This window comes from Phalacrocorax carbo, chromosome 11, assembly GCF_963921805.1.
Source record: "Phalacrocorax carbo chromosome 11, bPhaCar2.1, whole genome shotgun sequence".
In the NCBI taxonomy this organism is placed as follows: domain Eukaryota; kingdom Metazoa; phylum Chordata; class Aves; order Suliformes; family Phalacrocoracidae; genus Phalacrocorax; species Phalacrocorax carbo.
The window spans coordinates 23,727,871-23,741,048 of record NC_087523.1 but is presented as its reverse complement, the minus strand read 5'-3'; the positions used below and the strand labels follow the sequence as shown (position 1 = coordinate 23,741,048).

General features: G+C 56.7%; 2 protein-coding genes across 4 annotated transcripts in view; one reads left to right on the top strand and one right to left on the bottom strand.

Annotated features, from left to right (window-relative positions):
* Positions 1 to 13,178, top strand: part of LOC135315406 (contactin-4-like) — a 73,137-nt gene that overhangs the window by 31,902 nt on the left and 28,057 nt on the right. The window lies entirely within an intron of this gene.
* LOC135315404 (carcinoembryonic antigen-related cell adhesion molecule 7-like) lies at positions 3,950 to 12,838 on the bottom strand. 3 transcript variants are annotated; one of them, XM_064463473.1, is made up of 11 exons: positions 11,375 to 12,838; positions 11,228 to 11,282; positions 8,926 to 9,270; positions 7,686 to 7,955; positions 7,055 to 7,171; positions 6,412 to 6,513; positions 5,769 to 5,891; positions 5,470 to 5,562; positions 5,075 to 5,167; positions 4,743 to 4,800; positions 3,950 to 4,131 (listed from the first exon to the last, which is right to left on the bottom strand). In XM_064463473.1, the coding sequence occupies exons 2-11, from the start codon at positions 11,280 to 11,282 to the stop codon at positions 4,080 to 4,082; spliced, it is 1,308 nt and encodes a 435-aa protein (XP_064319543.1). In that variant the 5' UTR covers positions 11,375 to 12,838; the 3' UTR covers positions 3,950 to 4,079. The 3 variants fall into 3 exon arrangements, with proteins under 3 accessions (XP_064319543.1, XP_064319544.1, XP_064319545.1); XM_064463474.1 differs by having other exon boundaries at positions 5,470 to 5,557; positions 11,228 to 12,838; XM_064463475.1 differs by lacking the exons at positions 11,228 to 11,282; positions 11,375 to 12,838 and adding an exon at positions 9,841 to 10,113.

Genomic DNA, 13,178 nt, shown 5'->3' with positions numbered 1-13,178 from the left:
CCATCCCTGCCCGGCTCCTGCTGGCCACACCAGGGCTGGCCCGGGGGCTGGTGGCCTCCTTGGCCACCCGGGCACTGCTGGCTCATGCCCAGCCGGCTGTCAGCCAGCACCCCCAGGGCCTTCTCCGCCGGGCACTTCCCAGCCCCTCTGCCCCAGGCCTGGGGCGCTGCCTGGGGTTGGTGTGACCCAAGGGCAGGACCCGGCACTGGGCCTTGTTAAACCTCACACAACTGGGCTCGGCCCATCGATCCAGCCTGCCCAGGTCCCCCTGCAGCACCTTCCTGCCCTCCAGCAGATCGACACTCCCGCCCAGCTTGGTGCCACCTGCAACTCCCTGAGGGCGCCCTCGATCCCCTCGCCCAGATCATTGATGAAGATACTAAACAGGGCCGGCCCCAGCGCTGAGCCCCGGGGAGCCCCGCTCGCGACCGGCCGCCAGCTGGGGTTAGCTCCATCACCACGGCTCTCTGGGCTCGGCCGTGCAGCCAGTTTTTACCCAGCGAAGGGGCCACCCGGCCCAGCCACGAGCCGCCAGCCTCTCCAGGAGGGGGCTGTGGGAGGCAGTGCCAAAGGCTTTGCTAAAGCCCGGGCAGACGCAGCCACAGCCTTTCCCTCCCCCACCAGGCGGGTCACCCTCTCACAGAAGGAGACCAGGGTGCTCAGGCAGCACCTGCCTTTCATGAAGCCGTGCTGGCTGGGCCCGATCCCCCGGCTGTCCTGCACGTGCCTGGTGAGCGCACCCAAGATGAGCCGCTCCGTCACCTTCCCCGGTACCGAGTCAGGCTGAGCGGCCTGTAGCTCCCCGGATCCTCCTTCCAGCCCTTCCTGTAGACGGGCGTCACATCGGCAAGCCCCCAGTCGTCTGGGCCCTCCCCTGTTAACCGGGACTGCTGGTAAATGATGGCGAGTGGCTTGGCCAGCTCCTCCGCCAGCTCCCTCAGTGCTCTCGGGTGGATCCCTCCGGCCCTTCCCGCTGCGGGGGCTGGATGCCCCGGGGATAACTGGTCTGATGGTTAAAGACCGAGGCAAAGAAGGCATCGAGTACCTCAGCCTTTTCCTCATCCTCTGTGTCCATGTTCCCCCCGCATCCAATAGAGGACAGAGATCCTCCCTGGCTCTTTTTGTTGTTAATGTGTTTGCCAAAACACTTTTTGTTATCCCTTACAACAGTGGCCAGACTGAGCTCTAGCTGGGCTGTTGCCTGTCTAGTTTTCTCTCTGCATGGCCCAACGAGATCCCTGCACTCCTTGAGTTGCCTGCGCCTTCTTCCAAAAATGGCAAACTCTCCTTTTTGTCTGAGCGCCAGCCAAAGCTCCCTGTTCAGCCCGGCCGGTCGTCTTGCGGCGCTCGGGGACAGCGCGCTGCTGCGCCTTTCAGGCGTCCTTCCTGAAGGATTCCCGGCCTCCGGACCCCTCTGCCCTTCAGCACTGCCCCCCGAGGGACTCTCCCAGCCGGAGCCCTGCGCAGGCCAGAATCCCCCTCCGGAATCCCTCGTAGCGTTTGGCTGACCCCCCTCCGCACTTCTCTGGGAATCGAGACCTCTGTCACGTCATGGTCGCCGAGGCCCAGGCGGCCTCCGACCGCCACGTCCCCAGCAGCCTTCTCTGTGTGTGAAGAGCGGGGCAGGCCAGGCAGCTCCCCGCTGGGGTCCCCGACCCCCTGCCTCAGGAGGTTATCTTGTCTTCCACACGCTCCAGGAACCTCCCGGACGGTTTCTTCTCTGCTGTGTTGTATTTCCAGTAGACCTCGGTGAATGAAGCCCCCCACAGGAGCAAGGGCTAGCGACTGTAGGACTTTTGCCAGCACCTGTAGAATGCTTCATCTACCTCTTTGTCCTGGCTGGGTGGTCAATAACAGACCCCCAGCACGATAGCTGTCTTAGTGGCCTTCCTCCTCATCCTCACCCAGGAGCACTCGTCCTTATTACCACAATTGCTGACCTCTATACAACCGAAGCACTCCCTACCCTACAGAGCCACCCCACCGCCTCTCCTTCCCTTCTGAAAGGCTTATGGCCATCCATCATGGCACTCCAGTCACGAGAGTCATCCCACCATGTCTCTGTGACGGCGACTAAGCCATCGCTATCCCTCCGCACAACGGCTTCCAGCTGCTCCCGTGTGTTGCCCGTGCTGTGTGCTTTGGCGTAGACGCACTTGAGCTGGGCTATCGGTTTCAGGCCCAACGCTGGCACACCACCCCATGGCTCCTCTCTAGGGGGCCTGGCTATATCCTCTTCCTCTTCTTCCTTGGACCTAGTTGAAAGCCCTCTCGATGAGCCCCGCCAACTCACAAGCCAGAATCCTTTTCCCCCTTTAAGACAGCTGAACTCTGCCACCAGCGGGCCCGGTGCCGTGTAAACCTCCCCAGGATCAAAACACACCCACGCGCCCCAGCGAAGCTCCTTTCCATCCGTTATTAACTAGACATCCTCGTGACACTGAGCTTGTAAGAGGAAGAAAATGTCCTTTATAAACAGCAGTAACTCTCAGTCTGTCTGTGGTTGCTTCCCCTTGGGGCGGCTGTGAGCTTTCCTGCATGCAGAACTGCAGGGCTCCGTTACTTCTGCAGGAATACCTCAGGGGTGGAGCTGAAAAAGAGGCTTTAAAAAGCCGTAGAAATGTATGAATTCTTAACTCCTACGTCTAACACAGCTGTGATCTCTGGTACAGCAGAGCAGGCTGCTCTCGGGTACCAGCACGAAGCCGAACATCGCATTGGCACCGCGACTGGGAGAGGGCATTTTGCCTGGGACACCTGCTAGGTCCGTGAGCTAATTCCCCTCTGGCTGCTCTCAGCTGCCTGATTTGCTTCGTGCAATTAGCTGCCGCCAAAGGCCCTAACGACCCCTGTGGCCTCTCGCAGTTTGACATCCCTGAAACTTGCCAAACACTCAACCTGAGATTAAGCTACGCCAACGGCTGAAGCCAGCCACGTAACATCGTGTAGCGGGGGGATAAAACTACAGGGCGCTCAGAGTCTAACCCCCCACTTTTGATTTTAATGTCTATTTTTGTTATGTCTCAGTCTTACTTAACTCCCGATCTTCAGCTGCATGCTCCTCCTAGGTCGGGTTGTTTGGAGAGGGCTCTGCAGACGGTAGGGTTTCTGCTGAAGGTAACAGGGTTGTGCCCCACGTTCTTGGCACCTGAGGCTCGGGAGCTGCTGCTTCTCTACACAAGAAGGGGGTGAGGGGGGGCGGGCTGAGAAGCGGATGTGACGCTGCCTGTTTGGGCAGGGAAAAACAAAGAGGATGGCCCAAAAAAAAAGAAATGAAATTAATAAGGATTCACACTCCTGCTGATCACAAGGCATGGGACCTCCCCTGCCCCAAGGCGCAGGCAGGACTGGCTCCACGGAGGCAGCATCCGTATCTCAGCTCCCCCATCCCCAGCCCATCCCCAGCTGGGTCCCTCAGGAACAGGCAGGAAAACGCAGCAGGGACTGGGGGAGGTAATATCAACATTGCCTGACACAAGGTCAGGGCTTGTGTAGAATGATTTGCATTTAAGAAAATAGATTAAAGGGCGGGCAGGCTCAGGTCTGCTGCTGGCCCCCTGCGCCCCCGTCCTTGCGGTGGAGGGGAGAGCGGTCCCCGGGAGATGCTGTCCCCTACTAAAGGGTGTGGGCGGCGCAGAGGCGTGTGGATTCAGGGGGAGAGAGCCTGACACCCCCCACCCTCACCCAAAACATGCCCTGAAATCACCCGCACCAGGGAGCAAGAAGTCAAACTTGGCCGTGGGAAAGGGTGGGGTGAGCGCCTTTGGTTACTCACATACATTTATAAAAAATATGTGGCCTCATTATTGTGATAAACTAGTTAGAGAGACTCCTGCAACAATTACTGAAGGTACTTCTCTAGGGCCTGGTTTTAAAGAGAAAGAGAGGGGGGAAAATGTGCATTTGGCCTTCCCTGGCCCTGTGTTAAAAAAACAAAAGCAGAAATAAGTTCATTTCATTGCTGTTTATTACAGGTCTCCCGGAGGCTCAACCCCCGCTGAAACCGAGAACCCTGGACGCGTCAAACCCTGGGAACGACTGAGTTGACTCAGCCAAGGAAGAAACGCCCCAGCCGACCTCTAACGGATGGAAACAGCATCCTGTCTGCTGGGCTGAGACATTTCAAAGGACCTGGAAGGAAGAGGAGGTGGCACGTGCTGAGCATCGCTGGAGCCAGGGGCTCTGCCGTGCCCGTCCAGACCGGCCCCCCCGCACCAGGCAGAGGCGAGGGCTGCGGTGGTCCCTCCCTGCGCCCACCCTTGCGAGGCCAAAGACGAAACAAGACCCTACAAACGGCTGTGGGTGTGATGCTCATGTCTCTGCATCTCAGGGGGATTTTGGCCAGGGCAGAGGGAAGCTGGCTGAGGCCCATGGGGCTGCGATGCTCTGGGGGCTTTCCTGCAGGGCATGCAGGTTGGCTAAGCCCAAATGCACCCACAGCACGGCTGAAATCCAAAAGCGCTGGGATGAAACGAGTAGGAGTTAAGGTTTAAATGTTTTCAGGCTGAGGCCATGAGGGAAAAATTTGAGGAGTGATTTGAGCAGGCAGTGAAGCGCTTCGCTGGGGGGGACCTCCCCCGGAGCTACCTGCTCTGAGTCTAGGTTGAAATCAGGGGCTGGGAGGGCAGCATCTTTCTGGGGGTCTAGGACTTAAAACAAGGCATGGGATAGTTTCCATATCTGGCTCTTTTTGCTTCAAGACAGTATGAATTTACGCAGAAAAAAGGCAATAGAGGATCTACCTCTCCTTGTCCGCCCAGCTGGAGTCATGTTCCTTCAGCCACCCCTGAGTCGTGTGATCTGTGAAAGGACAAGGCCGTTCCCAGGCATCAGGCGAACGTGCACGAGAGGCACCGAACGCACTGTGCGGGATGTTGTACTTGGGGGATGGTGTCTGGGGCGCACTGGGGAAGGGGAACGCTCAATGGAGAGGTCTTGGGGTCTTCATCAGAGCCATACACATAATTTTTGAATAATTAAATGGCTGCTTGATTGCGTGGGGACAGAGGGAAACCAGCTCGCTAAATATAAGGCATTCGGAGGGGCAGGGAAATGAAGGAGCAGCGGGACTTACAGCAGAGGAAGATGGCGAGGAGCGGGAGGGCCGACACGGCTGCTGTGCTGACCGTGAGAGCGGTCACGTCCATGAACTCCGTGCATCCTTCTTCTGTGGTGAAACAAACCAGACATCAGCACAATACCCCGTTCAAAGCAGAAGGTGAGAAAGGAGAAGGGCAAATTACCACCATGGAAACACACATACGAAAAACAGAGGTGGGGATGTTGAAAACTAGTTCTACTTTTGCAAAGATTTCACTTCCTTGAAACCCCCAATTTGTTGGGTTATTTTTTGAGCAGGTCTAACTCCGAACGGCTGAGTTGAAGGGATATCGGGATTACGTATCGCGGACAAGTTTTAACCTCAGTGTGACAAATCCTTGGGGTGGTCCCTGGAGCATCCCCTCTCACCGTGGCGATGGTGGATGTTCTTTAAGAGAAAGCTGGTCATCAGCACCACCGAAAGCACTCCTCCAGGAGCCGCGTAGCCCATCGTGCGCTGTGCTGGCCGAGGGAAAGATGACAAAGCGATGTTAGCGTGCGTTACGAGGTGCAGATGGGGGTCGGGTGTGGAACCCGCCAGCCTGAGTTAGCGCAGAATTAGGAATAGTTTTCATGTAAAAAAGTTAAGGATGAGGTTTTGGGCAAAATAAAAAACCCCGTGGACCAGTTTTATCTCCCTCCTTGCCACCCTAGGTAAAACAGCTCACCTGTTTTGCTTTTCAGTTGGATGAGCTTTGTAGGCTGGAAGGTCACGGTGGCGGAGACCAGGCAGGTTACCACGATCACGTATGTAAGGGCGATCTCTGGCAATATGATCGCAATAGAAGGGCCTGAAACAGGACGAGGCCGAGCACCAGTTCTTGCACGTCTGCCACCTTCACCACGTTGTAACCCTCCATCATCTCCCTTTGCCGCCCTCTCCTGACTCCCAGCCTTTTCAACCTGTCCTTGCAAGCGGCGCCTCCATCCCTTGATCATTTTAACTGCTCTCGTGCAACTAACTCTGGGAAAGGGCTCTGGGTAAAGGGGAATAACTATATTAACTGTACGGATGGGTATGTAATCCATACGGTGGTCCAGATCCCCACAACTAGCTGAGATCACACATGGGGAAGACGCGTGTCTCCCTGGCTGGGTCTATCCCATGTGTTTAGCTGCTTAACCCTCCCTCTCCGGGCCACTGCCTTCCTCTCTGACCCCCATGAGACTCTACATCTCCCATGAGGTCATCACCCATATGGTTTGCATAGCAAGGATTGTTTTTCCACACTGCATCCTGCACAGGGTAAAGGAGTTGGGTCTGCACAGCACCGCTCCCCCCCCCCAAACCGCCCCACAGCCGCCTCCTACCTTCCTCTCGCATCCAGAGGATCCCGGCGGTGCCTGCCAGGACGGAGGCGATGCACACCAGCCCGCAGGTGTAAGCGCTGAGCCACCTCCACAGCTCCCCCCCTAGACACCCAGAGCAGCGTGGGGTGACTGCTGTGACCCCTCGTGATGTCCCGCGCCAGCCCACTCCCCTTCCTCAGGGTGGGATGCAGCCTGTCCCCACCGGGATGCTGCCGGGTATCTCTGGCCAGGGCACGGTGGATTTGAGAGTGGGTAGCTGGAGAGGGCTCTGTGCTGCTGGTACAGTGTATTATTAAACATAGTCTCTTAAAAATTGAGCCTTTTAATAAAAAAAAAGCTCCTGAGAAACTTTTTTTCTATTAAAGTGTCAAGCAATCACCGCAAATCTCTAGAATAAAAACCTCTGGGAAGTAGCAGGACCTAAACTAGCTTGAAAACAGCAAAATCAGTTTTTGCCATTAAATTTTGCCAAGGAAAGTTTCTCTACTCTCCTAAAGACCTGCCAGATGAGGAGAAGATGAGATGTTTAGAGAGCTGGAAAGCGACCTAGCTGACTACCAGCTCTTCCCACAGCAGCGCTCCTTGCTCTCCTCCACCAGACAAGGGGAATGAGGGTTCGGCTGCCCCCCGACTGCAGACTCACTTATTCTTAGCTTTTCAGACTGGCAGACGGGAAAAATTAATCCCCATCCCGAGACGGCAGCAAAGACCACAGCAACGACCGCGATCCTCAGCACATCTTGCAAGGGAGGGGAGAGACCTGGGGAAAAAAAAACGGAGGAGGCAGGAGTCAGGCCACCGGCAGGACCAGCACGGTCGGCTCTGGTGGGCCACGGGGCTTCTCCATCACCAGGGCAGGCTCCCTTTATTTGCCCTCTGGTGGCCAAATCAGCACTTTCTGCTGCAGGCTGTGGTCCATGGAATGTCCAACCTGGGACGTGTGCTTCCCGGCCACCAACCCCCTGCCCATGTCCTGCTCACCATCCCCTTGGCCGAGGGCCACCACTTGGGACCTTCTCCGAGAGGGATCAGCCAACCTCCTGGCGCCCACCCTGCCAAGGGCAGTGCCTTGGTGGTACCCGAGACCAGGAACTGCTGCTCATCATCCCGCGATGGGGCGCTCCTGCCAACAGCAGGCGGCCCACAGCCTCACGGGAGGGCGGCCGGGCCTTGGGGGATGGAGGCTGCGGGATGGGATGCAACCACGCGGGGATCCCCAGGGAAGAGTGGGGAGCAGGAGGAGCAGCGGGAGGTGAAACCCCAGCCGCGATCACCTGCAATGGTGACGTTCAGGGAGGCTTCTTGCCAGCTTATCCCATTGCTGGCGTTGCAGGAGTAGGAGCCGCAGTCTGACTTCTTCGCCGACCTCAGGTACAAAACACTGAGGTTGTCAGAGAGGTGGAAACCTCTGTCTGGGGGAAGGGGCTGCCCGTCCTTCTTCCAGGCGATGGTGTCCACCCTGCCCTCTGCCACGTCACAGAGCACCTCACCGGTGGCCTGGGCCACCAGAGCACTGCTCCGGAGCCGAGGGCGAGACACAGGCTCTGGAAAGGGAACAGAAACACCAGCACTTCTCTCAGACGTGACCCTGAGCATCCGTGGCGGCGCTCTGGGCTGCAGTTATCACCGCAGCATCCTTGAGGCTGCAACGGTGCAATCGCAGGTGCCTTTCCCTTGGAAAGCCCTGCTGCACAGGGCTGCTGTGCATTCTGGGTTTGTTTATTTTTCCTTCGAGCTGAGTCATTTCTTTTATTGCATTAGGGCAAATACAGGGCATTTAAAAATATGTCAGGAAATGAGAAAAAAGAGGAAAAGCAGATCCCATTTAGATTAATGTGTGGTGGAAAAAGTGGGTGGAGAAGGGCTGTGGTAGCATGGCAGCAACAATATTCTAGCAGAGGAAGGATAACACCAAAGCAAATTAAGGGAAATGCCAAGAGCAATATTGAGGAGGAACTTCTGTGTTATTTAAAGCCTGCTCTTATCTCTGTGACAGCGGCTGGCGCCTGCAGATTGCACACAGACTATTAGTATGGTCTGAGGGGGAGATTTTTTCGTGACTTCTCCATAAAGCCTACCCTGCTGAGCTGTGCTGAGCTGAGCTCCATCGGCTCTGCCAGGTCCCTCTCGCAAAAGGTGTCAGAGGTACCCTCCACAGGTGGCAGGGGGTACATGGCATCCCACCAGGCCCTCCATCCCTGCACTGGGAGTGAAAAACAAGGGAGGAAATTGCCTTTCCAGGATGGACTCCAGCCCTCTGCCACAGCCAGGCACCCTAGAAGGTCTCCTTGGGCAGCACCACCAGACCTTTTCCCCCGGGACAGATTGGGAACCTCTTCCCAAAGTCTCCCTGGTGCTGTCCCCGTGCATGGCAGGTTCAAACAAACCCTTGATTGGCCCATTAGACTTAGCTGAAATCCCTTTGTCTGGCCGATGACCCATATACAGTCAAATTATACCACTCTCCTGCTTGCATCCATCACCCCGCTCCTCCTTCCCATGCCCACCACTTACTGAGGACTTCCAGCAGGATTTTCAGGCTCTCCCTGTCTCCCACGTTGACAGTGGCTTTGTAGATGCCACTGTCGCTTTCCTGCACATCCTCCAGCAAGAGAGATCCATTGGATGGATGGAAAACGGCTCGTCGTGTGTAGGGCGCGTGGACGGCTGGGTTGTGGGACCCGCTGAAGTACTGCAGGATGGTGCGGGCGTTGGTGCCATTGAGGTATTCCCACCGCATGGAGTAGATGTGCGTGATGTTGTCCGGCCCAGGAAGCAGCACCGAGGATCCCACGGCGGCGGCTTTTCTCTCGAGGGCTCCCACCGCTTCTGCAGCCTGGTGCAAGGACACCAGCAGCCCTGGATGGTGGGAGGAAGGGCAGATGAGCTGGGGAGACGGAGCAAGTTGGCGTGGCTTGGGAGAGGCTTTGGTACCCCCCGGTGCCAAGGCACACGTGTGGTACCTGGACCACTTGGTCACAGCCTCTCACAAAGCCATCGCCCGTCATGCTGCCAGGCAGGGAGACATCCCAGCTGGAGCCGATACAGGTGCCTAAATACAGCACAGGGAGCCTGGAGATACCTGGCTGCAGGGCTGTGAGCTTTTTCTACCCAAGTTTTGCGTGCCTTTTGGTGGCATTTCCTCCCAGTCTGTGCCCAGAAGGGACTTTCTAATCCTGACCTAATTTTCATGTCTCATTCCCAGTTCCTGGCCTTGTTTGGGGCTGAAAGTACCCACACACTCCAGCAGAGCAGGACACAGCTGTTGCCCCAAAACACACGGCAATTTCTGGGCTTGTCACGGCTTGGGCTCTAACAGGTGCTTGAGGACTTCAAGAGGAGCTGCTGTGGGTAGGTCACAGTTCCCAGCCCCAAAAGGAAAAAGAGCTTTCTAGGCAAGCCAGGCAGAAGTCACTACTGCAGTCCTACCTTGTAAAGTGGATTCTTTAAAATAAAAAGTTGAGGTTAGAGGTTTTAAAGCAAGGAGCCAGCCCTCGGCAGAAGAAACGCAAGGAAGGCAGAGCTGCAGTTAATTGCCGTGGCAATCCTCGTCCTCCCAAGAGGCTGCTCTGAAGGAGGCGCCGGGATTTCTGCTAAAGGTCCTCTTCTCCCCACCAAAGCTGCCGATCTAGCCCTTGCACGCACGGGAGCGTCGGGTTTGAGCCTCACGAGGCGGCCACTGTTGGCAGCGACCCCAGCCCACCCCCAGACACCTGCTACCGAGCGACCGCGGCCACTCTTCCCGACAAAGGAGAAGTCGGGAACGCGCATTTCCAGCAGCTGCAGCTGCCCCGCACGCCTGGCTGGCTGCGGCGAGGCGTGGGGATGCTCGGCGGGCAGGGGGTGCGTGCCTCGGGCGGCCAGCTGCTCCCGGCACACACCCGCCCGCTGCGCAGGCTGTGTTTGCTCGCCTCTCTCCACCGTGATTCAATTCCTGCCCTGATAAGCAGATGTTCACATGCATTTACACTGCCGCCTGCTGCCTCTGCAAACAAGCCTGTCCCTTATGCTCTGACAGGCGGTTTCTCTTGGTAATTTTGCAGCACGGGTGGGAAAGAAAATAGGTGTAAGAATCCAAGTAAACCAAGCTCGTCTGATGATTTTCATTTCTCGCTCTCATAACCTTGAGAAACAGCTATCGGTTGTTAATTTTGTGCCTTCATGCCCCCCCAGACTGTAAGATGTGCAGGGAGAAGAAACAATCTTATGAGTGAAAACCCCCTTGCTCTAAGAGAACGCTGTTCATACGGGAGATGTGGTACCACCAGCACAATGTAGGAGAGAAGACTTCATCTCAGGCATCTTTTACCACCGCACTATGCAAAGCTCATTCTACGGACACTCGAACAGAGCTCACTAACAGCACGGCATCTGAAAATCTGGGTATATTGTAATGGGTTTATTTTCTATTTTAGACGCTCACCCTGAAAATCTTTGTACATTTGTGCTTCAAGGCAGCCAGCGCATAAAAGGACCGCAGTGAGATTGCTCACATGAGTATAACTGCAATAAATTTCGGGTAATCGCATATATCAACCCCACCATAAATCTATCTGCTGTAGACTTTTAGCCTTGGCGCCGTGCCTAGCTCTCGAGCCGCTCCTACCTCCTCTGTCTTTGGAGGGCGAAGCAGAGACACCTTTCCCTTTCAGGTTAAGCATTTTGCCCGATCTAAAAAGTCTAACATACATGGACCAGAGATCCCCACGCACAACTGCAGAAGCCCCAGGCTCCCTGTGGGTTTGCAGCAGGTGAGGATCTGGCCCAGAGCCCAGCGGATGGCACTAGCACCTGGCCCAGCCTGGGGATGATTTACCTGCAAGGAGCGCCCAGCTGGTCCCCAGCAGCTCTGCGGGACGGCACAGCAGCATCTGCCAAGGGAAAAAGGCTCAAAAATAGCCACGCTTTTAAAATAGCCCCTTAAAAGACCACGCTGGAACGAGAATAACAGGTCGGGCAGTACCGTGTGAGGAGTTTTCGCCGTTAAGGACTGGATTTCCGATGCTCCAGGGCAGTGCCGTGGATACTCCTGCCTGGACTGGCTCCAGACTCCCTGTTTTCCTGCCGATCACTCCTCTCCTTCCTCGCTGCCTCCTCTCCTGCCCCTCTGCCGGGGGACCCTTCCGGAAGGCTGGCCGGTGGCGGGTGGCAGCTCCCGGCTCTCGCCCTCCGATGCCGGCAGCGACGCCAGCGGGAGCCGGCGGCTCCCCGGTGCTGCGAGCGGGCAGCTGGCGAGGGCAGAGCTGCCTGACGGCTCCCGGCGCTCCCGGCCCGGACGCCTTTCTGCCAGGGCAGGGCAGAGGGGGATCGCGGAGGGGCCACGCTGCAGCCCCACAGGGGCACACGGGCAGAGCTGCAACGCGCCCCAGAAGCAGCCCCGTTGCAAGAAATGCTGGGCTCGATCGCCGGGCCAGACCAGGGAGAGAATAACCCGCCTGACTCCACTTCTGTGTGGGCTTTCCTATTTCAGTTCTCGCAGCAATATAAATTACAGGGGATGTCCCAGATCTTTTCCTTGCTCTGGGGCCAGAATATCCATCCCCATCCCTTATAGCTCCGCCATCCTCCATCCTGCCCCTGGGAGAGGAGCCCAGCACCCTGAGCGGAGCAGAGGTTGAACCCGTCCTCCAGCCTGTTTGTCGTGGTGGTTAGGGGCTCAAGCAGGCTCTGAAATACTTGTCCCACCACGAGCAGCTTTTCCCCCCACCAAGGCAGATGTGGGCTGGGATCATCCGTGTCCCATAAGCTTTCTGCAAAGGGAATGCCAGTTTAAGGGAGAGACACTCCTGGGCTCAGAGGAGCAGCTGGGGACCAAGTTTCAAGCTCTAGACTGAAAAGCAGAGGGATGAGAGACTTGGGAAGGTTTGAGCTCTGCCCCAGGCCACTGGGGAAAGGTTCCTGCCCTGCCAAGCGCCGCTGGCCCTGTCTGACTCCCATGGACCACCAAAACCAGAGCGAGACGGATGCTGGGACGGGACAGCTGTGTGTAAAGCATTAAGAAGAGGCAGGTGGATGCAGATGTCATCGGGTCCAGAGCACAAACACATCGGCTCCGCCAGCCCCGTCTATGTGCTCCCTGCCAGCCGGGGAAAGCACCCAGCCCGCGCCTCCCCCCTGCCAAAGCACAGCCAACCCGTATGCCGTCATCAGCCCGACGCTGACCTTGCCATCCCCTTTCCCACTTCTTGACCCTTCCTTTCTCTACCTGTCTCCTCCCAGACAAATATGCCTCTAGTCACTTTTCCCCCATTAGCCCTCGTTTTGCTACATCCATCCCCAAATTTAGTATTCCTGACACCACTACCTAGGCAACCTCAGCTTCAGCAGGTATTGCCAGTTTGGTTTTACTTAGACAATATTGTCCTTGCAAGTTTGCACCCCAAGAGGGCCCCAGTGCTCCCCGCAGTGACCTGCGAAATTCAGTTGTGTCTCATTTTCCCCCCACCCCTGCCAGCACGGAACCCAGCCTGACCTCACGCACCCACTCTGAGTTTCGATGCTCCTCACGCTGTGATTGGTCCCATCCACGGATTTCAGTAGTTTTCTATGCCCTGGTCAGGCTGCTTAGCCTTAGGCTAGAGCCTAGGTGGTGACTCCGTCATTTCATAGAATGACAGAATCACAGGAACCATTAAGGTTGGAAAAGACCTCCAGGGTCATCAAGTCCAACCGCCAACCCAACACCCCCAGGCCTCCTAAACCATATCCCCAAGGGCCACGTGTGCAAGGTTTTTGAACCCCCCAGGGACGGTGACCCCCCCACCTCC

Excerpts from the sequence above, each read along its gene's own strand:
- LOC135315404 (XM_064463473.1), bottom strand. The coding sequence starts at position 11,282 with ATGCTGCTGTGCCGTCCCGCAGAGCTGCTGGGGACCAGCTGGGCGCTC. Across the intron at positions 9,271-11,227 it reads CAGCTGGGCGCTCCTTGCAG|GGCTGCTGGTGTCCTTGCAC; the intron begins GTAAATCATCCC and ends CCCACCATCCAG. Across the intron at positions 5,168-5,469 it reads GAACATCCACCATCGCCACG|AAGAAGGATGCACGGAGTTC; the intron begins GTGAGAGGGGAT and ends GTTTCACCACAG.